Source organism: Oncorhynchus clarkii, chromosome 1, assembly GCF_045791955.1.
Source record: "Oncorhynchus clarkii lewisi isolate Uvic-CL-2024 chromosome 1, UVic_Ocla_1.0, whole genome shotgun sequence".
In the NCBI taxonomy this organism is placed as follows: domain Eukaryota; kingdom Metazoa; phylum Chordata; class Actinopteri; order Salmoniformes; family Salmonidae; genus Oncorhynchus; species Oncorhynchus clarkii.
Window position 1 is genome coordinate 69,046,928 of NC_092147.1, and position 26,595 is coordinate 69,073,522.

Here is a 26,595-nt window from a genome sequence, read left to right on the forward strand (position 1 = left end):
TTGAGACAGCGATGACATATGGTTGACATAGTTTCATGCTCATCAAACCATTCAGTGACCATTCGTGCCCTGTGGATGCGGGCATTGTCATCCTATGGGGTATAGCCAAAATAATGGCCAAAATAATGGCCAAAATAATGGATTTTTATACATGACCCTAAGCATGATGAGACGTTAACTCAGGAACCACACCAGTGTAGAAGCACATGCTCTCAAAATACTTTGTATCCCTCATTTACTCAATTGTTTCCATTATTTTTGCAGTTACCTGTATGCAGTATATAAATGTATGTAACATGTATATCAGAGTATATGTTAAATGCATCAGAAATGTATTTCAAAACACATTCTGAAATGCATTAAAGAATGCATTTTAGAATATATATTTAAAATATATTCCCATATGCATTTAAATGTATTTGTAAGAAATATATTTTTATTTAAAACGCATAGTAAATATCAAAATTTGCCAAGTTATATTGGAACAAAATGGAGACTCTCTAGTAGGTTCTTTGGTATCACATGCACTTATGTCAGTCTCATTAAAACCGCAGAACTGGCAGTGTACAAGCTTAACCTTTAATCACAGAACACAACATACTGTAACACATTAACTGACATGACAAAATGTACTATGACAAAGCCACGTCCCAACAAGCCACACCTCCAAGTCTTCTAATAGGCTGCCACCGCTACAATATATTTTATCAATATGCATTTTTTATGTACTTGACACATACCAAAAGCACTAACATGCATTTACATGCATTTAAATGACTACAAAAATGACTACAAACATGATACATTATCGGTCATGTAGTGACTCCATGTCTTTCATGTGCATATGACAAAAACAAACAAACTTCTCTCTTCTCAATAAAACCCTTAATTCTGTGAGCTAACTTGTAAGAAGTAAAGAAGTACAGTCACATTTAACATGGTAAATTCATAAGCATGAATAAATATATAAAAACATTTAAATGCAGAAGGTTTCTATTGCTAAGTGACGAGTGCGAAAATCGATGAATAACTGCTAATGGTTATTTTGGGCTCAATATAGTGAGTTCAAAGACAACTTTGGTAGTATTATAAGCTTTGAAACAACTGGTTCCTAGTAGGCTAAAGAGTTAGAGAAGGGCTGTTTCTCTGAAACCAGTTGTTTCAAGCAAGCCTGTTTCTCTCCCCAGTCAGAGGACCCTGCCTGTTTCACAGCCTCTGACCAGCAGCAGCAACCTATTTATGTTTAGAAAACAAATGTGAAGGCCAAAATTGAGGGGGGAAAGCACTCATCATGTTTATCAACGTAATAATCACCCTAAGAATGCTTCCAAAATCACCATTATATTTTATTTCAACTGAGAAAACCTACAAAATAAATTGGCTCACCCCTTGCAACAGTAAACTGGTTTATTTCTCCTTTATAAAAATGTTCTTCTTGATTTCAATTTGGAAGAGAAACCAGATACTGGTGTTTGTATGTACTGTTTCTTGATGAGTAAAAGGTGTCCCCGTTTCATGATAGGATGTTCCCCCATGATATAAGGGGGCCCATGACTGAAAAGGTTTGGGAAGCACTGATCTAGCTAATGATTAGCACAAATACAGATGTGCATGCTTCAGCCTATTTATTTATAGCAAAGTCACCAGGGCTGAGTTCAGTATGAAAAAACGTATTGCAACATTTAATTAAATGGAAACGGTGCTGTTCTGAACAACCAGTTAAAAAACAGGGAGGTGTTGGGTTGTGGGTTCAAAATGCACTGCTGTCCTTCAAATACGTCACTCATTTCTTCAAGCTAGAGGTCTTAACGGGTCCCAAAAAAACAGAGAGCCGTTCCAAATGGACCCGAGGACAATCAGACCTGTTCCGAAAAGGCAAGTTTAAAAATAGACGCAAACAGACCCATGCCAGTTCGGATCCGAGAGACCCGTTCAGATTTGAGAGTAGAAAGAGAGCGAAAAGGAAATATCCGACTGGGCACTTCCAGCACCATCAACAAATTAGCGAAATTGACCAAATGTTCCAGTTACGTGTCCTTAAAAACTGCCGATAACAAATGACAAAAAACGACTTGTTCTGATTCGATGTGTAGCATATTCAGAATCATGTACCCGATACCGACATCATTTTAAAAAAATCGTTGTCAGTGCATTCGGAAACTATTCAGACCCCTTAACTTTTTCAGCATTTTGTTACGTTACAGCCTTATTCTAAAATGCATGAAATTCCATATTTTCCTCCTCAATCTACACACAATACCCCATAATGACAAATCGATTTTTGCAAATGTATATATATATATATTTCATTTATATATATATATATATATATATATATATATATATATATATATATATATATAAATGAAATATCACATTTACATAAGTATTCAGAACCTTTACTCAGGACTTTGTTGAAGCACCTTTGGCAGCGATTAAAGCCTTGGTTCTTCGCTACAAGCTTGGCTACAAGTTTCTCCCATTCTTCTCTGTAGATCCTCTAAAGCTCTGTCAGGTTGGATGGGGAGCTTCGCCGCACAGCTATTTTAAGGTCTCTTCAGAGATATTTGATCAGGTTCAGGTCTGGGCTTTGGCTGGGCCACTCAAGGACATTCAGAGACTTGTCCGAAAGCCACTCCTGCGTTGTCTTGACTGTGTGCTTAGGGTCATTGTCCTGTTAGAAGGTAAACCTTCGCCCAGTCTGAGGTCCTGAGAGCTCTGGAGCAGGTTTTCATCAAGGATCTCTCTGTTCTCCCATCTCCACAGAGGAACTCTGGAGCTCTTGTCAGAGTTACAATTGGATTCTTGTTCACCTACCTGACTAAAGCCCTTCTTCCACAATTGCTAGTTTGGCTGGGTGGCCAGCTCTAGGAAGATTCCAAACTTCTTCCATTTAAGAGTGATGGACGCCACTGTGTTCTTGGGGACCTTCAATTCCTCGACACAATCCTGCATTGGAACTCCTTTTTAAAAATGTTTTACCCCTTTTTCATGGTATCCAATTAATGGTTACAGTCTTGTCTCATCGCTGCAACTCCCGAAGGTGAAGGTCGAGAACCGTGCATCCCCTGAAACACAACCCAACCAAGTCGCACTGCTTCTTGACACAATGCCAACTTAACCCGGTTAACCCAATGTGTTGGAGGAAACACTGTACACCTGGCGACCGTGTCAGCGTGCGCAGCGCACCCCCCGCACAGGAGTCGCTGGTGCGCGATGGGACAAGGACATCCCTACCAGCCAAGCTCTCCCTTAACCCGGACGACCCTGGGCCAATTGTACACCGCCCCAAGGGTCTCCCGGTTGCGGCTGGCTGCGACAGAGCCTGGACTTGAACCCAGAATCTCTGGTGGTACAGATAGCTCTGCGATGCAGTGCCTTAGACAACTGCGCCACTACTGCGCCACGACGTACATTTCCTTCAATCTCATGGCTTGGTTTTTGCTCTGGCATGCACTGTCAAATGTGGGACCTTATATAGACAGGTGTTTCCAAATCATGTCTAATCAATTGAATTTACCACAGGTGGACTCCAATCAAGTTGTAGAAACATCTCACGAATGTTCAATGGAAACAGGATGCACCTGTGCTCAATTTTGAGTCTCTTAGCAAAGCGTCTGATTACTTATGTAAAAAATAGCATATATATATATATATATATATTTATACAGTGCCTTGCGAAAGTATTCGGCCCCCTTGAACTTTGCGACCTTTTGCCACATTTCAGGCTTCAAACATAATGATATAAAACTGTATTTTTTTGTGAAGAATCAACAACAAGTGGGACACAATCATGAAGTGGAACGACATTTATTGGATATTTCAAACTTTTTTAACAAATCAAAAACTGAAAAATTGGGCGTGCAAAATTATTCAGCCCCCTTAAGTTAATACTTTGTAGCGCCACCTTTTGCTGCGATTACAGCTGTAAGTCGCTTGGGGTATGTCTCTATCAGTTTTGCACATCGAGAGACTGAATTTTTTTCCCATCCCTCCTTGCAAAACAGCTCGAGCTCAGTTCATGATTGTGTCCCACTTGTTGATTCTTCACAAAAAAATACAGTTTTATATCTTTATGTTTGAAGCCTGAAATGTGGCAAAAGGTCGCAAAGTTCAAGGGGGCCGAATACTTTCGCAAGGCACTGTATATATATACAGTTGAAGTTGGAAGTTTACATACACTTAGGTTGGAGTCATTAAAACGTGTTTAATGAACTGAACTGAAAAATGAACAGAACTGAAAAAGCGTGTGCAGGCAAGGAGGCCCACAAACCTGACTCGGTTACACCAGTCTGGAGGAATGTGCCAAACTTACTGTGGGAATTTTGTGGAAGGCTACCCGAAAGGTTTGACCCAAGTTAAACAATTTAAAGGAAATGCTACCAAATGTATGTAAACTTCTGGCCCACTGGGAATGTATTGAAATAAATCACTCTCTCTACTATTATTCTGACATTTCACTGAAGTTTCTAAAACTGTTTGAATGATGTTTGTGAGTAAAACAGAAGTCATATAGCAGGCAAAGAAAATCCAACCAGGAAGTGGGAAATCTGAGGTTGGTCGATTTTCAACTCAGCTCCTATCAAAGATACAGTGGGATATTGGTCATATTGCACTTCCTAAGGCTTCCACTAGATGTCAACTGTCTTTAGAAACTTGTTTGAGGCTTCTACTGTGAAGTGGGGCTGAATGAGAGGGGAATGAGTCTGGCAGCAGTCACGTGCTGGTCTCGTGCATTTGACATGAGAGGTATCTCCCGGTCCTATGCTTTTCTGAAGACAAAGGAATTCTCCGGTTGGAATATTATTGAAGATTTATGTTAAAAACATCCTAAAGATTGATTCCATACATCATTTGACAAATTTCTCTGGGCTGTAACGGAACTTTTTGACATTTCGTCTGCAACTAGTGAACGCGCTTTGTGAGTTTTGATTTGTTTAACAAACGCGCTAACAAAAGTAGCTATTTGGACATAAATGATGGACATTATCGAACAAAACAAACATTTATTGTGGAACTGGGATTCCTGGGAGTGCATTCTGATGAAGATCATCAAAGGTAAGTTAATATTTATCATGTTATTTCTGACTTCTGTTGACTCCAACATGGCGGATATATGCATTTGTTTGTCTGAACGCCGTACTCAGATTATTGCATGGTTTGCTTTTTCCATAAAGCTTTTTTGAAATCTGACACAGCGGTTGCATTAAGGAGAAGTATATCTATATTTCCATGTATAACACTTGTATTTTCATCAACATTTATAATGAGTATTTCTGTAAATTGATGTGGCTCTCTGCAAAGTCACTGGATGTTTTTGGAACTACTGAACAAAACGCGCCAATGTATACTGAGATGTTTTGATATAAATATGAACTTTACCGAACAAAACATACATGTATTGTGTAACATGAAGTCCTATGAGTGTCATCTGATGAAGATCATCAAAGGTTAGTGATGAATTCTATCTCTATTTCTGCTTTTTGTGACTCCACTCTTTGGCTGGAAAAATGGCTGTGTTTTTGTGACTTGGATCTGACCTAACATAATCGTTTGTGGTGCTTTCGCTCTAAAGCCTATTTGAAATCAGACACTGTGGCTGGATTAACGAGAAGTTTATCTTTAAAATGGTGTAAAATACTTTTATCTTGAGGAATTTTAATTATGAGATTTCTGTTGTTTTGACTTTGGCGCCCTGCTCTTTCACTGGCTGTTGTCATATCGATCCCTTTAACGGGATTTCAGATGTTTTAAAGAACTGGTTTAAACCTTTACAAGTGTGAAGCAATTACCAAGAAAAGCGGGTGCTTAATCAACAAATGGCAGCAATAGGCTAATGACAATGAGCACAAAATTAAAAAGGCAATTCAAACGGACTTTAGCCAACAAAAATGTCTTAACAAAATGAAACAAAACACTTTTTGCACTGGTTTAGATTGATAAATAGCCATACAATAATAACAATGGTCCACGGCAGTATTGTCCCCTTGTCGGCATCTTTTCACTATACTCTTTCTCGTCTAACTTTTGTTTTCCTTCAATGAAAAGGCCTCCTTCGTAATCAATAGTAGCCTGGACCAAGGCTCCTCTCATTCACTCTCTCTCTCTCTCTCTCCTCTGAAGCAAGCGCATGTGAGATGAGCAGCCGGAACCAGTTTTAGCGGGATATAAGCAATACGTTTTAATGAGTTGCAATTAGCTGATACAGATAAAAAGCTCTAGCAATTCTAATCACCTCACACATTAAATGAACAGAGGACGGGTCTAATCAGGTCCAGTCGGTAAATACGTTTTATTTGCACATACTCGAGACCCGTACCAATTATATCAGACCTGAGACACGTGGCAATTATATCAGAATCGACCAAGATCGGAGACAAAACTCTAAATGTAGGACCCGCTCCGGTCCCGAGCCGGATCTCGGAATTTACTTTCTGTTGGATCCGTGAAGACATCTACTTCAAGCCACATCCTGCCACACCCACCAAATTGAGCAAACATAGGCTATCTCAAAGTCTTTTCAAGAACAATGAAGAACGTTTTGGGGAAATGTGTTGTTCAGTACAAGCCGTTACGCAACGTAGCAAATGTTCAATCAAACCCAAGAACAGAATTTCTCACAGTCATTCTACAAACAAATTGCCAAACGTTGTTACTTTCTAAAGTGTTAGAGTTAGACTAACAATTTAAAGTAATACAGAAATTATTGGCAGGCTATTTCAGTTCTGGTTGGGATATAATGACAAAATTATCAGGAACTTTTGGGATGTGTTTTCCCTTCATTTCACAGACATTTTTTTTTTTTTTATCTCATGAGGGATATGTCCCCAGAACCCCATAGAAGGGTGCTGACCCCGGAAGCCATTGACCCTGACCCCCCCAATATGCAACACAAAGTTACGCCTTTGTGTGATAGTATCACGTGTGTCATTCATACACACAGCAATACATTATCGGTAGGCTCTCATGGAAGTTTACAAGACTGTAAATACTACTATAGTATTGAAGTTGGTTTTGGTGACTTTTCCCCATTCCCCTTTATCTGTCATTGTCTCTTTCCAGACATCATTGTACTCATAGCTTCCATTGCTGTGGTGTCAGCGGGTAGCCAAGGTAACATCTTTGCCACATCAGCATTGAGGAGCCTTCGCTTCCTGCAGATCCTGCGAATGGTGCGCATGGACCGCAGAGGGGGCACCTGGAAACTACTGGGATCTGTTGTCTACGCGCACAGTAAGGTACGACCATGTTTGTAGTCTAATTCAGCATGGACAACAGTCTGGCCTACATTGTCCTATGTACTCTGTTCTCCTACAAAAAAATAGGAGGATGAGCTCCCTGGTGTCTGGTTCCTTTCAAGCTTTCTTGCTAGTGAATGTTTTCTTCACTCACCTCAACTTGATCTTTAGAGATTTAGGACCTGGTTGACACAACAAATACAGTGAGATTGGATATATTTGTTTACACAAAGAATACATTGATTCCCTATAGGAGTTGGTAACAGCTTGGTACATTGGGTTCCTGGTGCTTATCTTCTCTTCGTTCCTGGTCTATCTTGTGGAGAAGGAGTTCAACAAAGACTTTGCCACCTATGCTGATGCTCTGTGGTGGGGCACAGTGAGTCTACACACACACACACACATACACACACACACACACACACACACACGCACGCACGCACGCACACACACTGGCCCATGCATACACCATACAAACACACGTGCGCACTCCTCACATACACACAATGATTTGTAGTTTGATCAAGATGTTTCTATGAAGCCCATATTGATATTCACAGGACAGAAGTTTAATCAGCAGCTACAAGAAAACAACCTAACCAGCCCATCTCTGAAAGACAAAGAGAAAGAGTAGCTTTAATATCATTACTGGACTTGCCGACCAGTCTATAATATAACTTTAAGATTTTAAAAAATACAACAAAATCAACTAAACAAAAAAAATGTAAATAGCACATTATCAAAGGGTCCAGACATGCGATTTCACTTGTATTGGAGAAACGTACACCCAACCAGGGATTCCTTCCACCAACCATCCTGTTTGTGTAGTATGGGAGCTCTGAAAAAAAATGAACAAAGGCTCCAAAAACACCCGAATACGTCCTTTTAGAAATGGAAAAGCTCTCAGTATAGTGATGCAGGCCTTTATAGGTTGTACACATGGAATTGTGTAATTCTGAACTTTATCTGCAACAATATATTGCATTGTGTCGTTCTGCATGTAACTGCCAAAATAAAAGAAACACGAGTAAGTGAGGGATACAAAGTATATTGAAAGCAGGTGCTTCCACACAGGAAGTTCCAGACACTTGTAGAATCTATGCCAAGGCTCATTGAAGCTGTTCTGGTGGCTCATGGGGACCCAACACCCTATTAAGACACTTTATGTTGGTGTTTCCTTTATTTTGGCAGTTACCTGTGGCAACAGGCTTCACGGCGAATGGAACAGCTGCATATGGGAAAACGTCTTGAGTCTCACAAAATGGAATAATGTTGCGGATACATTTCGGAATGACACAATTTCATGTATACAACAGCTAAAGACCTGCATCACTATACTGACAGCGTTTCGGTTTCTAAAAGGACATATTTGGTTGTTTTTCAAGCATTCGTGCATGTTTTTTCAGAGACCCCATTTTCAGAGACCACATACTGCACAACGAGGATGAGGAAATTAATGGTTGGGGTAAGTTTAGGGTAAGTTGGGGTAAGTTTCCCAAAACAAGTGAAATTGCTTTTTAAAAAAAATCTGGACCCTTACCATCACATTTACAAAAAAAATGCACATTTTGTTGTAAAAAGCAAACTTATCCTTTAATGACCATGTGGCATAACAGAGCTACAAGGTCATGCTTGGCTGGTCTTCAAACACCCCCCGTTCCCTTTCCCAGGCACTACTTACCAGACTTTATACAATGTCGACACAAACAATGAATGCCCACTGCTTCAGACCTGCTAAAATTACCCAATCAATTAATGTAATTTACAGTGTCTGTCAGGGGAGACTGGGCTATTAGATGTGCAAGGGGAGACAGGGACAGGGAGAGAAAGGAGGTCACTGAAATACACAACACACAAAAGTGCAGTGTTATTCAAACCTAGTCCCGGAGGGCTCTATAGGGTGGATATTTCTATTCAGGAAGGAATTGACTGATTTGAAAATGGAATTTACCTAAATACTACAAAACGGCATTTGGGAAACACTGGCCTAGAGTAATGGTGGATAATTCAGTGTTTCTGTGCATCTTGTGGGGCTGTGGGAGGTACAGTGTAACTATCGTATTGTGACTTCTGAACTCTGTGATGATGATGTGTGTCTAGATCACTCTGACAACCATCGGCTACGGAGACAAGACTCCTCAGACGTGGACGGGTCGTCTGATCTCAGCTGGCTTTGCTCTGATGGGGATCTCCTTCTTCGCCCTGCCTGCCGTGAGACACAGACAACCACACAGACACAGACACAGACACACACAGTTTGAAGTTAATTCACCAAACGCGTGTCAAGACCCACAGATTCAGTCCATCGTGTGTATGTGTGTGTACAGGGTATCCTGGGCTCAGGCTTTGCCCTGAAGGTACAGGAGCAGCACAGACAAAAACACTTTGAGAAGAGGAGGAACCCAGCAGCCAGCCTCATCCAGGTACACAACACACACTAACAAGTTTATCACCAGACATGCTATAACTGTTCCATTGGAGGCTGGTGAGGGGAGGAAGGCTGATAATGGTGGAAGGATTGGAGTGAATGGAATGGTATCAAATGCATGAAAAACCAGGTATTTTATGTGTTTGATATCATTCCATTAATTTAGTTCTAAACATTACTATGATCCCATCATCCCCATTTACAGTGCCACCTGCTACCACTGAACTGTTGTGTGTGTGTGTGTGTGTGTGTGTGTGTGTGTGTGTGTGTGTGTGTGTGTGTGTGTGTGTGTGTGTGTGTGTGTGTGTGTGTGTGTGTGTGTGTGTGTGTGTGTGTGTGTGTGTGTGAGAGAAAGTGAACATGCCCGCTTGTCTTTGTATCAGAGTGTGTGTGTTTATATACAGTACCAATCAATAATAATAGAGAAGACATCAAAACTATGAAAGAACACATACTACTACAAATCATGTAGTAGCCAAAAAGGTGTTAAACAAATTAAAATACATTTTATATTTGAGATTCTTCAAAGTAGCCTTGATTACAGCTTTACCAAATAGGGTTGTCTTCTGTATACCACACCTACCTTGTCACAACTCAACTGAATGGCTCAAATGCATAAAGAAGGAAAGAAATTCCACAAATTAACTTTTAACAAGTAACACATGTTAATTGAAATGCATTCCAGGTGACGACCTCATGAAGCTGGTTGAGAGAATGCCAAGAATGTGCAAAGCTGTCATCAAGGCAAAGGCTGGCTACTTTGAAGAATCTCAAATATAAAATAGTTTTTGATTTGTTTAACACTTTTTTGGTTACCACATGTTTCCATATGTGTTATGTCATAGGTTTGATACCTTCACTATTATTCTCCAATGTAGAAAATAGTAAAAAATAAGAAAAACCCTTGAATGAGTAGCTGTGTCCAAACTTCTGACTGGTACTGTATGTGTATACGTGTGTGTGTGTTAGTGTGTGTAGTCGATACCTAATCGTGGCTGAGACTCTTTGTCCTCTCTCAAGTCCAAAGGAAATACAGAGGTGATATTTATGAGCTGTTTCCACTAGAGCCCAGGGTGGATTTCCCTCTACGCAATAGCTCATCCTATCAGACTAGACCTGGACTATTACAATACCCCATCAACGCAACATACACAATGAACTCAAAAACACACACAAAACACACACAAAACACACACAGATCTTGTTTCTCAAGAGATTTTAACATCAAGCAGAAAAAAAACGATTAGGCTACTCGTTTGATTCATGTATTCAATTTAGCTCCCCTGTTCCACCGCTTTAAGGCCCGCAAACAAGCAACTCCATTTGCTCCATTCATCATTTCTGTATAGTATGGCTGAGTTGATAAGGACCTCAACACTTCTTCATCTGACCAGATATTTTCTCTCGACAGTTGGACTTACATCTGCAGTCGGCAGGAATGTGTTATCTCTGTTGTTTGTTAGCCCCTGGTCTTTCGCGTTGTATATAAACTGAGTGTACAAAACATTAGGAACACCTTCCCCCCTTTTGCCCTCAAAACAGCCTCAAAGCATGGACCAATATGGCAAAAGCGTTCCACAGAGATGCTGGCCCATGTTGACTCCAATCCTTCCCACAGTTGTGTCAAGTTGGCTGGATGTCCTTTGGGTGGTGGACCATTCTTGATACACACAGGAAACTGTTGACCGTGAAACATCCAGCAGCGATGCAGTTCTCATCACAAACTGGTGCGTCTACCACACCCCTTTCAAAGGCACTTAAATATCTTGCCCATTCAGCCTGAGTGGCACACATACACAATCCATGTCTCAATTGTGTCAAGGCTTAAAAATCCTCTGTTAAACTGTCCCCTCCCATTCATCGACACTGATTGAAGTTAGATTTAACAAGTGACATCAATAAGGGATCATAGCTTTCACCTGGATTCACCAGTTGAATCCATGTGGAAAAGCAGGTGTTCTTAATGTTTTGTACACTCTTGGTATGTGTGTCTGTCTGTGTATGTGTTGTGCACCTCTATTCGTGTGTGTATGATTACGTGTACCCTATCTCCTCACCATGTTACCATTGCTCCCGTCTATGTATGTCTCTCTATGCGTGTCACCTCATATCCCAGGCTGCTTGGCGTCTCTACTCCACCGACGGTGCCCGTACCTACCTCAGTGCCACGTGGCAGCACTACCAGGGCGCCCACTCCCCCTTCAGGCATGTATCCCCCCCTCCCTCCGCCCCATGATGCCTTGACACCACCGGTTTTACTAATCACTCTCTTTGTTTTATTTCTCTTTCTTTCTTACCCCAATCCCCCTTCCTCCCTCCTCCGTTCCCTCTGGCCTTGTTTTATTTTGTATTATCCCCCCGTTCTCCCTCCCTCCCCTCTCTCTCTCTCTCTCTCTCTCTCTCTCTCTCTCTGTTTTTCTTTTGTTTTCTGTTGACTCTGCACGTAGTGTGTCTGGCGTAGTTATGCTGCTGATGAGAACTCGGTTTCCATAGCTACCTGGAAGCCTCATTTGAAGGCGTTGCATACCTGCAGTCCTGCAAAGTAGGTAACAACTAAAGTATGGCTGCTGCTCTGCTCCTATTTGGTCTCTGTGCTCCTCTAGTTTTTTTTAGCGGTTGGTCTCTTGTGGATATTTCTCCCTACTTGAGTTTTAATCAGCTCGTCAACTCCTTTTGACATTCCTTCCTATACTTATTTTGCTGTTATTATAATTTGATACTTGTATGGTTACAATACTTTCATATATTACTTTTTTTTTAAGGCCCACAGTCATCAAATATTCCAATATTTCCAGGCGCCCACCCACAAAGAACCAACTTACAAATACCTTGCTTTCAATTAATTCATTTAAACATTGAAAGTAAAACAGAGTGTACAAACACTCTTATGTTGTCCAGAAATGACATCCATGTTTTCTCTGTAGACTTTAGGGTGTGTTTCAAGGGCACATAAGAGTATCCTGGAAATATTCACAGGACGACCTGCTTTATCGCTCGCTCGCTCTTTCTCACGCAAACATACACATACACACCCTATAGGTCTACGTCCAGTGTGGGCGCAAACACAAACATCTGCTTTTTCAATCACAAATACACACCCCACTGGGCACAGAAGTCAGTTCAACGTCTAGCTTTGAATTACCTTTGGTTGAGTTGTCAACTAATGTGAATTCAACGCGAAATGAACACAAAATATCACCAATATCCACATTAATGCAATGTCATCACATATCATTTTTGGGATGAAATGACGTGCAAACAACATTGATTTAACCAGTTTTTGCCCAGGGACACACACCTTTCTATCTTCTATCTCTGTCTGCCGGTGTTTTCCGACCCTGTTGAGTGGCACAGCTATTGCTTGCATGTGTGCCTGCTGCAATGTTCTGTAAACTAGTTGACAAAATTGGTCTTGCACAAGGCTTTGACTGTAGTGGTTCGTGTTCTTTATGCCTAACGGTTTGTCTTCTGACATCATGTCTCGCATGTGATACACACAGGGAGGACGTTACAGTATGAAGCTGGCTGACTTCTTCATCTCTCTGTCCCTGTGTGTGGTGTAGACCCTGTAGACTCTGTCATTAACGACTGATATCTCTTCTTGTCTCGACTGATATCTCTCTCTTGTCTCTCTCCTCTCTTCTCACTAACACCTAAAGGAAAGAACAGGGTGAGACGATTAGCAGGTTTGTAGCTCTCGCCTCTACACACATCACGCAATGGTTCATTCAAACACATTCACTCTAAAAAGAAGACCTATGCTGGTTGATAAACGTGTTGAAACTGAACCCTTGTTTTCAAATTGTTTTGAAAGTCACTGTTTGGCCAGAGCTTGCACTCACCTGGTGTCCCTGGTCAGAATCAGTCCCTGGTCAGAGGGGAACAACAGTGCTATGAAAGTCACCATCCTGGTTTGAGAAATGGCTCTCTAGTGTAGCAGCCTATGTCTCTCAGAGCACCATGGTCTCTCTTGGCTCCTGGCTTTCCAAGCCACCATGACTGGAGTACCAATTTTCTCTGTCTCTGCCGTGTTTGAGAGAGTATCTGAGTGTGATTCTTTGCTTACTGTGTGTGTGTGTGTGTGTGTGTGTGTGTGTGTGTGTGTGTGTGTGTGTGTGTGTGTGTGTGTGTGTGTGTGTGTGTGTGTTTCTACGATATGTGTGTGTTATGTGCAAACCAGCGTCTGTACCATGTCTGCACCATGACGCGCGTTTTCCATTCCAAGGGTATTTATTTAACTTGTCAAACACCAGTCTCGGTCGGCAGGCCGAGAGACAAGGAGAGGAGGAGGGAGAGACAGAGAGATCTGTAACTTTAAGTATGATTTCAGGTTATTGTTTTTACAATACAGGGCTCCTTTAGCAACGGTGGATTCCTCGTGTCATGCCAGTGCAGCTAAATTTTGACTTTATGTTGAGAGACATATGCACAGCACATGCGCAGGCACACACGCACACACACGCACGCGCGCGCACACACACACACGCACGCGCGCGCACGCACGCACGCACGCACGCACGCACGCACGCACGCACGCACGCACGCACACACACACACACACACACACACACACACACACACACACACACACACACACACACACACACACACACACACACACACACACACACACACACACAACCAAACTGTCATTCCCTGCTAATCCTCCAAGCTGTTAGAAGTCATGAGGTTTTGTATGCTTTCATTGGCTTCTCAAGTAACTTGTGTTGTGGTTTAGTCAATTAGGCGAGAGCTTTTGAAATCATAATTATAGCCCAGCTTTTCATACCCTAAAATGTATACAATACAATTAGCTGTATAATAGGATTTTTCCTAAGCATCGCTCACATCAACGGTTGAGAACTTAGGTAATGTTATAATTGCTTTACAGTAGCAAATTAGTATGGTAAAACTGACTTATATACTCAACAGGCACTAAAAATCTAAACACTGTGTGTGTGTGTGTTTGTGTGTGTTTGTGTGTGTGTGTGTGTGAGTGTGTGTGTGTGTGTGTGTGTGTGTGTGTGTGTGTGTGTGTGTGTGTGTGTGTGTGTGTGTGTGTTTGTGTGCGTGCGCATGCGCGTGCGTGCGTGCGTGCGTGTGAATGAGTGGGTGGGTGGGTGGGTGGTCTGTTTATATCTGTGATAGTATGAGAATTGGCGTGTGTCTGCTTATTTAGCTCTTTTCACAACTTCTGACTTCTGACTATCTAGAATGTAAGGACACAACCACCATAAATGACTCTCATGGTTTGTATTGCAACTCCTACAGCTAAAGGTGTGTGAGCTACTGTATATAATCAGACCATAGAATGCGAGATATACTGTATAATCGGCAGTTTACAGTTCTGACCACAGGAGGTTGGTGGCACCTTAATTGGGGAGAACTGGCTCGAGGTAACGACTGGAGCAGAATCAGTGGAATGGTATCCAATACATTAAACACATGGTTTCCAGGTGTTTGATGCCATTCCCTTTACTCTGTTCCAGCCATTATTATGAACTGTTCTCCCCTCAGTAACCTCCGCTGCTTCTGACAGTATTGACCGTATAGATGTCTCTCGTCCCTCCCTTCCCCACTCGTTGGTGTTTTAACCCCTTCCTCCTCTATCTGTCTTCCTCCCTACCTCCCTAGTAAGGGTCATAGTAATAGGAGGCGCTTCAGAAGGTATTACGCACGGACATTTAGGAAGTACCCACTGCCCAGCATCCTCTCCTCCCTGGTCACATGATCTCTGGGAATGCTGACTAACTGCCAGGTGCATGGAGGATGATGAGAGAACCCCAAAACTTTCACCTACCCCCTCCCCATGAAATAATTGTATTAGCCTTTTGCTTGTCTAATGGGACTGCTGCCTGTTACATGTTGCCTGTTGGTTTCGACCCCCACCTCCCTATAGCAGAAGTAGTTCTGTGTGTAGAAATCAGAACTCTTAACAAGTCTTTCATCGCCATAAAATCTACAGTCTATCTAGACCTCCATTTGTCTGCTGAGATCTCTTGGCTTAGTTGCATGGTGCCACTGCATGTCCTCATAAAAAATTGTCACCACCACCCCGACTGACCTTTGACCTCACTCATCCCACACGGCATTGATGCATCTTCCTTTACCTAGGCTTGGGCAAGGTCCCTGTTATCATGAATAACTTCCTAATGGTTACTGGAGCACAATATTCCCTCCTGAATTCTCCACAGAAACTGGGAGTTTGCTCACTGATCATTGGTGCCTGAAGAATCAAGCCTGACCATTGGGCCTGCTGTCACTCCATCTGATTGGTTCACAGCATTGCATGCTTCTCTTGTTGTCACGGCAGGGGTTAGGGTGTGTCTCAGGTAGAGGCTGTCTGCATCTCCCACCCATCTATAAAGCTACAGTATGTCTAAGCACAGACTCACTGGCACAATACAGGTCTAAGTGTCCTAGAAATACTGAGATACTAGCTTACAGTATAAGTAGGAAGAGTGCTTCCCTGGTTATTGTCTTTGTCTTGGAACACTGATCAGTGTCATACTACTGCCTTTGATCTCTACAACAGTAGTCCCCAAGAGCTACTATAGAGGTCCTGGAGCACTACAAGGTGTTTACCCTCTTAGAAAAAAAGGGTTCTTAGTTTTTCCCCATAGGAAACCTCTTTTTGGTTCCAGGTATAGCAAGGGTTCTACTTAGATCCTTTTAGTGGTGAAATAGTTCCACATACAGTGCCATCGGAAAGTATTCAGACCCCTTCAATTTTTTTCACATTTTGCTACGTTACAGCCTTATTCTAAAATGGATTAAATACATGTTTTTCCTCATCAATCTACACACAATACCCCATAATGACAAAGCAACCTTTTTGCAAATGTTTTAAAATTAATAAACAGAAATATCTTATTTCCATAAATATTCAAACCCTTTGCTATGACACTCGAAATTGAGCACAGGTGCATCCTGTTTCCATTGATCATCGTTGAGATGTTTCTACAACATGATTGGAGACCACCTGTGGTAAATTCAATTGATTGGACATGATTTGGAAAGGCACACACCTGTCTATATAAGGTCTCAAAGTTGACAGTGCATGTCAGAGCAAAAGCCAAGCCATGATGTCGAAGGAATTGTCTGTCGAGCTCCAAGACAGGATTGTGTCGAGGCCCAGATCTGGGGAAGGGTACCAAAAAATATCCCCAAGAACACAGTTGCCTCCATCATTCTTAAATGGAAGAAGTTTGAAACCATCAAGACTCTTTCTAGAGCTGGCCACCCGGCAAAACTGAGCAATCGGGGGAGATGGGCCTTGGTCAGGGAGGTGACCAAGAACCGATGTTCACTCTGATAGAGCTCCAGAGTTCCTGTGGAGATGGGAGAACCTTCCAGAAGGACAACCATCTCTGCAGCACTCCACCACTCAGGCCTTTCTGGTAGAGTGACCAGACGGAAGCCACTCCTCAGTAAAAGGCATATGACAGCCCACTTGGAATCTGCCAAAAGGCACCTAAAGACTCTCAGACCAGGGGAAACAAGATCTGATGAAACCAAGATTGAACTATTTGGCCTGAATGCCAAGCGTCACATCTCGAGGAAACCTGGCACCATCCTTACGGTGAAGCATGGTGGTGGCAGCATCATGCTGTGGTGATGTTTTCAGCAGCAGGGACTGGGAGACTAGTCAGGCTTGAGGTAAAGATGAAAGGATTCTTGATGAAAACCTGCTCTAGAGTGCTCAGGACCTCAGATTGGGTCGAAGGTTCACCTTCCAATAGGACAACGACCCTAAGCACACAGCCTAGACTACACAGGAGTAGCTTCGGGACAAGTTTCTGAATGTCCTTGTGTGGCCCAGCCAGTGCCCGGACTTGAACCCAATCAAACATCTATGGAGAGACCTGAAAATAGCTGTGCAGCATCGCTCCTCATCCAACCTGAAACCTGCTTCAACAAAGTACTGAGTGAAGGGTCTGAATACTTATGTAAATGTAATATTTTCGGTTACATTTTTTTATAAATTTACAAGAATTTCAAAAAACCTGGTTTTGCGTTGTCATTATGAGGTATTGTGTGTAGATTGATTGTTATATTACAGCCTTAGAATAAGGCTGTAATGTAACAAAATGTGGGAAAAGTCAAGGGGTCTGAATACTTTCCAAAGGCACTGTTTAATCTTGTATTAGTGGTGGGTTCCACTAGGAAGCAAAATAGTGCTTTTCAGAGGGTTCTCATATGGAGACAATTGAATAACCCTTTATGGTTTTAGGTAGCAACTTCTTTTCAAAGAGTTTAGGCTTTTGTTTCTGCCCAGCTGATTCAGCTCCTTCAGTGCTGGGCTGGCGTTAGCTGATTAAACTCAACTCCGCGATTTACGATTGAGTTGAGCGTCGACTAGGTTGGGCGGATTGGAGCTCCGACATCACATAACATTTTAATCATAAACTGCTGATTTCAGAACCCAAAGAATAGCTTGCAATTACACACAACATTGTTCGTAAATTGTGGAGTTTAGTCAGCTAGGCTGGAGCAAAAGCCTGCACACCCTATATCTCATCGGGACCAGGGGACCAGGGACCACTGTCTTAGAGAGTAGATGGGGTACTCTGAGTGTATTGTGGATGAGGTCAGCATGTTTGAGAAAAGGACAGTGCACTACACTGTGACTACACTCTGTCTGCACACATGTCTCTCTAAGGGAATGCATAATAAGAGGCTTTGCTCTCTCTCTCTCGCTCTCTCTCTCTGTCTTTCTGTCTCTCTCTTTAGTACTAAGTTGAGCTTTAAGGAGCGGGTACGTATGGCAAGCCCTCGCGGCCAGAGCATGAAGAGCCGCCAGACGTCCATCAACAACGATCGGCGTTGTTCCCCGGGCAACAATGTGGCGGGCGCTGAAACGCGCAGCAGCCCTGCCAAGGTGCAGAAGAGCTGGAGCTTCAATGACCGCACCCGCTTTAGACCCTCCTTACGCCTTAAGAGCCAATCACGCACCTCGCCATCCGAAGGTGAGTGGAGAGGATGTGTGTGTGTGTGTGTGTGTGTGTGTGTGTGTGTGTGTGTGTGTGTGTGTGGGGGGGGGGGGGGGGGGGGTTACATGAATGGGTGTGCATGCGTGTGTACGTACGTGTGTATACGGTATGTATACAGTGTGTATACGGTATTTTCTTACAAGGGTAGATTAATGAGTCAAGACTTGCAATCCACACAAGTTGCAATATTCTCCAACATGACGTGTGGAGTTCCAGTCCACTACCATATACCAAACATTAGGAACACCTTCCTAATATTTAGTTGCACCCCTGACTTTTGCCCTCAGAACAGCCTCAATTCGTTGGAGCATGAACTCTACCAGGTGCCGAAAGTGTGCTGGCCCATGTTGACTCCAATGCCTCCAACAGTTGTGTCAAGTTGGCTGGTTGTCCTTACACATAGACAATCAATTGTCTTTAACCTGTCTCCTCCCCTCCATCTACACTGATTGAAGTTAGATTTAACAAGTGACGTCAATAAGGCATCATAGCTTCCACCTGGATTCACCTGGTCAGTCTGTCATGAAAACAGAAGGTGTTCTTAATGTTTTGTACACTCAGTATATGTCTGTCTGTGTATGTGTTTTGCACCTCTATCTGTGTGTGTATGATTACGTGTACCCCATCTCTTCACCATGTTGCAATTTCTGTCTGTGTCTGTCTGCACGTGTCACAAAAGTACCCCGGGCACAAAAGTACTCCACTGACGGAGTACCTATTTGGCACCCCAAGTTTTCTGAGCAAAAAATAATCATATTTTTTTTGTAACTTTTTTTCCAATTTTCATTGTTGGACATAAAAGAATAAACACCAGGAAATCAGCTCCAATTGATTTTAATTGATGAAATCTGTTCCCAAGTATTCCCACGCATAATAGAGAGATAAGTGATTGTATACAAATGTAAACAAGGTTTGAAATGATCATGTTTTAGTCCAACATGTCTGTTTGGGCTTCTAAAGGTCAATTTGCAGTCTACAAATGATTTTGAATTATGTTCCAGCCCCCTGACTATTTAAGTGGATTTAACAAGTGACATCCAAAAGGGATCGTCGCTTTCACCTGTATTTACCTGGTCAGTCTATGTCATGGAAAGAGCAGGTGTCCTTAATGTTTTGTATGCTCAGTGTATAAACCTCAACTGTAACAGAGAATTCAAGCTGTATGTAACCTTCTAATAGAGGGGGGGAAGAGCTTGGCAGAGCAGTTCCCTGTTTCTGTCACCCCGCCTCTCCCCTGTAATATCTATGCTCTTTATCTGTGCTCTTCGGGACACTTATCCTATTAAAAATCAATCTGACCTGAGAAACGGACTACTCTCATATTATTGGCTAAATGATGTATGCGTCATTCGCCCATCATGCATACAGCTGAGTGGACAATTATTGACCATTCCTAGAGATCCAATTTTCATTTGAGGAGAAAATGGAAAGCTACCAACTTATTTTGAAATATTATATTGTGGAGTTTCAGCTTGGAGCTGAAGTCTGTAAGGAAGGATGAGTTATATGGACACATTTTATTTAGAATGCATTCTCTTTTGTAATTATGACCTGGGGAAGAGAAGCAACGGTGAGGGGTTTAAAGAGCCAATTGGAAGCTGACTAGCGGGCTATGACACAACCCCTCTTTCTGTATCTCAGTGGACACAGGAATGGGGAATGATGACACGTTCGACGACAGGGGCTGCCACTGTGATGTCACCATGGAGGACATAACAGCTGCACAGAAGGCTGTCATCAGAGCCGTCAGGTGAGTGCTTATCATAGACTGTTCTCTCTGCTACCACGGCAAGCAATACCGATGCACCAAGTCTGCAAACAACAGAACGCTGAACAGCTTCTACCCCCAAGCCATAACACTGCTAAATAGTTAATTAAACAGTTCATCAAATAGCTACCCGGACTATCTGCATTGACCCTTGTTGCACTAACTTCTTTGACTCACCGCATACGATGTTGCTACTGTTTATTATCTGTCCCTTTATTCCTAGTTATATGTACATATCTACCTCAATTACCTCGTACCCCTGCACATCCACTCTGTACTGGTACTCCTTGTATATAGCAGTGGAGGCTGATAAGTGGAGGAAGGCTTCTAATAATGGGTGCAACAGAGTGAATGTAATAGCATTTTACTTTTCTATTACTTCTCTATTTTCTTTCTCTCTGCATTATTGGTAAGGGCCCTTAAGTAAGAATTTCATTGTTAGTCCACACCTGTTGTTTATGAAGCATGTGATGAATAGAATCTGATTTATCTATATCTCTATAGAAATCTCTATGTAGACTTGTGTTTTCTTACACAATCCTTTATAAAACGTTATTTCTATTTTGTTCAGGACATGGCTGTTGTAAACAGTGTACATAACGAATGCATACACTACAACAATCGTAAACATAGACATATATTGTAAGAATATACTGTATATCTGAGCCTTCCAGGTTCTTAGATCCAGATCCAGAGCATGGACCTCCTCTATGTTGTTCTAGCCCGATCGTTCATAAACTCTCACAGGGCAAGACCTGTGGATACTACAGTACTGTGGTTATCTGCCTGACCAGGCAGGTGTTTTCGCTGTCAGTCTCTGTCAGTCCACAGCCTACTGCTGTGAGGCTCTGTGGTGCTTCAGGGGATTCTGTTTACCCAGTGAGAGGTCAGGGAGTACAGTTTTGGGGGATGTGTTTTGTGTTACAGCTGTCCAGTTACTCACTCTCGCACCAGCAACGTGTCTCTGTTTACTAATGTGGCCACCCTAATGGTACTGTCTCTCCCTCTCCTCCCCCCTCTCCCTCACTCACCACCTCTCACTCTCTTTTTTACTACCTCTTCTCTCTCTCTCTCTCTTTCTCTCTCCCTCCCACTCTCCATTTTCCTTTACCTCCCCCTCTCCCTCACCTCTCTCTGACTGTGTCTGAAGATGTGCTATTTTGATTGGCTGCCAACACCCCAATTCCTAACACCAGGTTGTTGCTCTAGAGGACCCCCTCTCCCCTGGCCCAGCCTGCCTGCTCAGCAGGCCCCCTCAATGGGCAACGGGAGTGGAGACATGCCCCTGGCTTTCCCAGGGTGTCGGGTTGACACCCTCTCAGTCAGAACTATTATTGCAGCAGCTCATCTGTCCTTATGGTTTCCATTTATACAGTGAGGATCATGAGCAACTGGAGCCATTCTGAAGCCATCAGAGGGTCAGAAGGAACCAACTGTAGATCCACTTACCTGCATCAATATTATTTACCCAGCAGTAGTTGTACTTGTACAGTACATTAAGGTTGAGGGATAATATCATTCTAGTGTGGTTTGGTTTCAAAATAGCTCAGGCAGGTTTTGATGACATGAGCTAAGGTTTCATAATGTTCTTGTGAAAGTATTTGAGTAATATTTTCTTAACTGATGCTCTGAAAATAAAAGGTAAAGGCCAGGGGTTGGAACCAAAGTTATTTTCCAGTCGTTTAGTTCTGAACAGAACCATCCGTCCCACTGTTCTGACCAGCCAAATAATGTTCTGAACCGGCTCAAACCCCCCAAAAATATCTGTTTATCATTCCTTTCTGTTCCTTTTTAAACCTCTGAAATCATCCGTTTTTTTTAAAACATTTAGCTCAACATTAAATTACCTAATGAATTATGCAGTGCAGATATGGCAGCTTGCTATGGAGCAGGCAAGCTGTAGCTCAGTGAGTTGTTTGTATTCGTGATGGAAAGACAAGTGTAGAGCACGAGATGCAACTAACATTTTGCAGGTTGGGAGAGAGTGAATGAGGAGGCTTGGCTTGAAGCGCTGGGCATTTTGTGATGACATGCATTATCTGAATTAGGCCCACAGAATTATACTTACGCAGGAGCAGCTTCTATGGAGGAACTTTGAATGTCTTTGAACTTCAGAGTTGGATTAACGTTGGACCAGAGAAGCTAGCTAGCTAACAAGCTTGTGTGTGCGGAGTGGCACACAAATTAAACACACATTTTACCTTTATGTAGTTATTAATCCAATGTGAAATGTGATAACTATAGTATCCCTAACTAAATGTAAATATTTTCCGGTTTTCGGTTTTGTTCACCGAACCAGTTCCAACACCTGGTGAATAAGTTTTTAAACAAATTAGAATTCAAATGAAAAGGAGAAGAACCATCGAAACGAAAGGAGGAGGGGGTGAACAATGGGAAGTTTTTAAATAATAATAATAATATATAATGTAAATGTGATGGAATTTACAATGTATGATATTAATCCAGTTTAAAAATAATAAAGATTATTTATTTATTATTAGCCTAAACATTTGTTTTAAAGCAACAACAGGTGTGACTGCTTCACGTGATGTATTGTTGTCTCTACCTTCTTGCCCTTTGTGCTGTTGTCTGTGCCCAATAATGTTTGTACCGTGTTTTGTGTTGCTACCATGCTGTGTTGTCATGTGTTGCTGCCATGCTATGTTGCTGTCTTAGGTCTCTCTTCATGTAGTGCTGCGGTGTCTCTCTTGACTTGATGTGTGTTTTGTCCTATATTTTTATATAATTTTTAATCCCACCCCCTGGTCCCGCAGGAGGCCTTTTGCCTTTTGGTAGGCCATTATTGTAAATGAGAATTTGTTCTTAACTGACTTGCCTAGTTAAATAAAGATGACTTCTATTTTTTTTAAAGTTACAATCAGTTATTTTCATCACTTCTTGTTTTTGTATCTCAAAAATGATCAAAACAAACTGAGAAATATGTTTTTTGAAGCTGATCTTGTTTTTAAAAAAAAGTTAAAATACATTAATAAAGGCTACAATAGCTGTCAGCTTCTTGCCAACATACAGGGTTGTGCATAGTTAAGCTGTTGTTACCCTCTAGTGGCTGACTAAGAGATGACAGGTAGAACATTGACGGATCTCTGTGTGATTCCCCCTACTTTTCCACTCAGGATCATGAAGTTTCATGTAGCAAAGAAGAAGTTTAAGGAGACTCTGCGTCCATACGATGTGAAGGATGTGATAGAGCAGTACTCTGCAGGACACCTGGATATGCTCTGCAGAATAAAGAGTCTACAAACTAGGTGAGATGCACAGATACACACTCTTAGAAAAAAAGGAGCTATCTGGAACCTAAAAGGGTTCTTCAGCTGTGCCCATAGGAGAACCCTTTGAAGAACCCTTTTTGGGTTCCAGGTAGCATCCTTTGGGTTTCATTTAGGAACCTTTCCACAGAGGGTTCTACGTGGAAACAAAAAATGTTCTCCCGGGAACCAAAAATGGTTCTCCTATGGGGACAGCCGAGGAACCCTTTTGGAACCCTTTTTTTCTAAGAGTGCACACAATACACACACAAGCAGACACACAGACACTGAAACACACACACTCACACACCTTTCTATATACGTATGTTTACCTTCTCCACTTCATTAACGTGTGTGTTTGCGTGTGACTCACACACCCTCTCCCTCCCAGGCTGAGCCCCCCCCCCCACCCCCCGCACTTATATTACAGCCAGGCCAGGAGAAAGTGCATGCCAGGGATGAAGTCTGACCCAGGGTTAGACAACCCCCCCCCCCCCCCCCCCCCCCCCAAATTGTAGACATCTCATGCATCTCTATGTGTGACTGTAGACTCTTGCATTGCGTTATTGTCTGAGACTAACCAACCATATCATTTCAGGAGTTTGGATTGTTGACTTCGGTTACATCAGTGATATAATCCTGTTAGATATGGCATTTTATTGTGTACTTTTACTGATTAATAGAGTGGAATCTACTAGTGGATTCTAGTAGTTAGTCTGTTTTGGAGAATGTATTGTAGCGGGTACGTGGTGCCTGTAGTTGTCCTTTTTTGCTACGCTTCAAGACTCTGAATGTGTGTGCGTGCGTGCATGTGCGTGTGTGTGTTGTATTTGACCCCATGTCTCTCTCATACAGACTGGACACTGGAGTGGGCCACACCCTGAGCAGCAAACCCAGGAACATGTCCTCCCCCTCCCTGCACTTATATTACAGCCAGGCCAGGAGGAAGTCCGCCCCAGGGATGAAGTCCCCAGGGTTAGACAACCCCCCCCACACCAACCCCTAATAACATAAACCCCCTAGCCACTACCCCCAACTCCAACCTGTCCCCGGTCCCTCACACAGAAGACAGAGTTTGAAAGGAGATGGTGCTATGTCCATGTGTTCATCAGGGAGCACAAAGCCTTTGTTTCTAGATCCACAGAGACGGGATAGGTTTAAATGTGAAATGGTGATGGCTCAACCTGCAGGCTTCCAATGGGACTAGAAGAGTTTCTATCATATTGCTTACACTATCCAGTTACTTTTAGATCTTTTGATTTCGATCACCATAGTTCTGTATATTGACTAGAAAGGAGACACTGCTTTCACTGAAGCAGCCCAGTTGTAGGAGCTTTGGACTCCCTGATGACACATGCTTTCTAACCAATGGACGCATTCAACTAGTAGATGTTACGTGTGTAGCATCTCGCCAAGCGTGTGGTAGAAGAAAAGCTGTTATGAATGTGTGGTCTGTTTCAAATCTTTTGCATGTTGCTGTGCTTCGGGGACATTGATTGACAGCTGCTGCTGTATCTTTACTAACAGACTTTTCCTCCTTCAAAGGATTGGCTAATGACTAAGGATTTTGTCAACCAGAGGAGGCTGGTTGGATGAGCTATAGGAGGGCGGGCTCATTGTAATGGCTGGAATGGAATAGTATCAAACACATCAAACATATGGAAACTACATGTTCAACTCTGTTCCATGAATTCCATTCCAGCCATTGCAATGAGCCTATCCTCCTATAGCTCCTCCCACCAGTCTCCTCTGCTCTCAACATGGATATTTTGTGAACAAAGAGAATGGCTGTAGTTACTAGTTGGTGCAGATTGTTGTTTTTTATCATGCACTGTAGATTGCATTGTAGTTGATTTAAACTGTAGTTTAGAAACACTGTGTGATTGTGTTTTAACTATAGCCTGCCCTCACAAAAAAACACATGTCAAATTTGCAGTTTTTACATGTGAATGTGTGTTTAATTTCACATGTGAAACTGCAGATTAGATTTTTACATGTGATCGTTTTTGCACAACTTGAAATTCCACATGTGATAGTGAAAATCTAATTTTCAGTTTCACGTGTAAGAAAACTCCACATGTGAAAATCTAATTTTCAGTTTCACGTGTAAGAAAACTCCACATGTGAAAATCTAATTTTCAGTTTCACGTGTAAGAGAACTCCACATGTGAAAATCTAATTTTCAGTTTCACGTGTAAGAAAACTCCACATGTGAAAATCTAATTTTCAGTTTCACATGTAAGAAAACTCCACATGTGAAAATCTCACTTTCCCATGTGAAATAATGTTATTCTCCTGATTTGAATTTTTTTTGTTAACATGTTGCAGTAGCAATGTTTCCACCGGTGGAATTAGGGTGACCACATTTAAAAAGCCCAAATGTGGGACAAGGGCATGGTTATGCGGGACATTTGCGGAACAGTGGACAGAATATTTTTTTGCTAATGGTTAATGGATCACTTTCAAATGGCGAGTTTTTCTGTATGAAGGTCACTGCCTGTTAAAGGGGTAATCCTTAGTTGCTACATCCATTTTTGGATATATAAATTAATTAAATGTACCCATTGATTTTTGTTTTATATAACTTGTAAATAAATGCCTCATGTTGTAGCCCACCAGAACACAAAATATAAGCTTGTTTTACTCCAATGTTTGTAAACAAAGTACAATTTTAATTTGTTTAATGTTTTTATTTTTTTAAACACCATATAGCCTAAAAACATAGTTAAAACTATAATATTGATATCATGGATGGTCAATATCAAGCAAAACTGGGAGTTTTGGAAATATTTTTCATATACTGAGGAACTATCATTAGCAAAAACCACTTCATTGACTTTCTGTGTGAGGTGAAGAAAAAATGACTAAGCTTAGCTTATTAGTGGTGGACGTGATGAGTTAT

General features: G+C 42.0%; 1 protein-coding gene across 1 annotated transcript in view; it reads left to right on the forward strand.

Annotated features, from left to right (window-relative positions):
• LOC139417136 (potassium voltage-gated channel, KQT-like subfamily, member 5a) overlaps window positions 1-26,595 on the forward strand; it is a 96,669-nt gene that overhangs the window by 64,971 nt on the left and 5,103 nt on the right. The window contains exons 4-14 of the mRNA XM_071166384.1: window positions 7,063-7,238; window positions 7,492-7,617; window positions 9,339-9,449; window positions 9,566-9,661; window positions 12,114-12,208; window positions 13,326-13,352; window positions 15,301-15,333; window positions 18,400-18,635; window positions 20,301-20,409; window positions 23,562-23,693; window positions 24,549-24,668. Of these exons, the coding sequence (XP_071022485.1) occupies window positions 7,063-7,238; window positions 7,492-7,617; window positions 9,339-9,449; window positions 9,566-9,661; window positions 12,114-12,208; window positions 13,326-13,352; window positions 15,301-15,333; window positions 18,400-18,635; window positions 20,301-20,409; window positions 23,562-23,693; window positions 24,549-24,668 (1,261 nt within the window). The remainder of the gene's footprint in view (window positions 1-7,062; window positions 7,239-7,491; window positions 7,618-9,338; window positions 9,450-9,565; window positions 9,662-12,113; window positions 12,209-13,325; window positions 13,353-15,300; window positions 15,334-18,399; window positions 18,636-20,300; window positions 20,410-23,561; window positions 23,694-24,548; window positions 24,669-26,595) is intronic.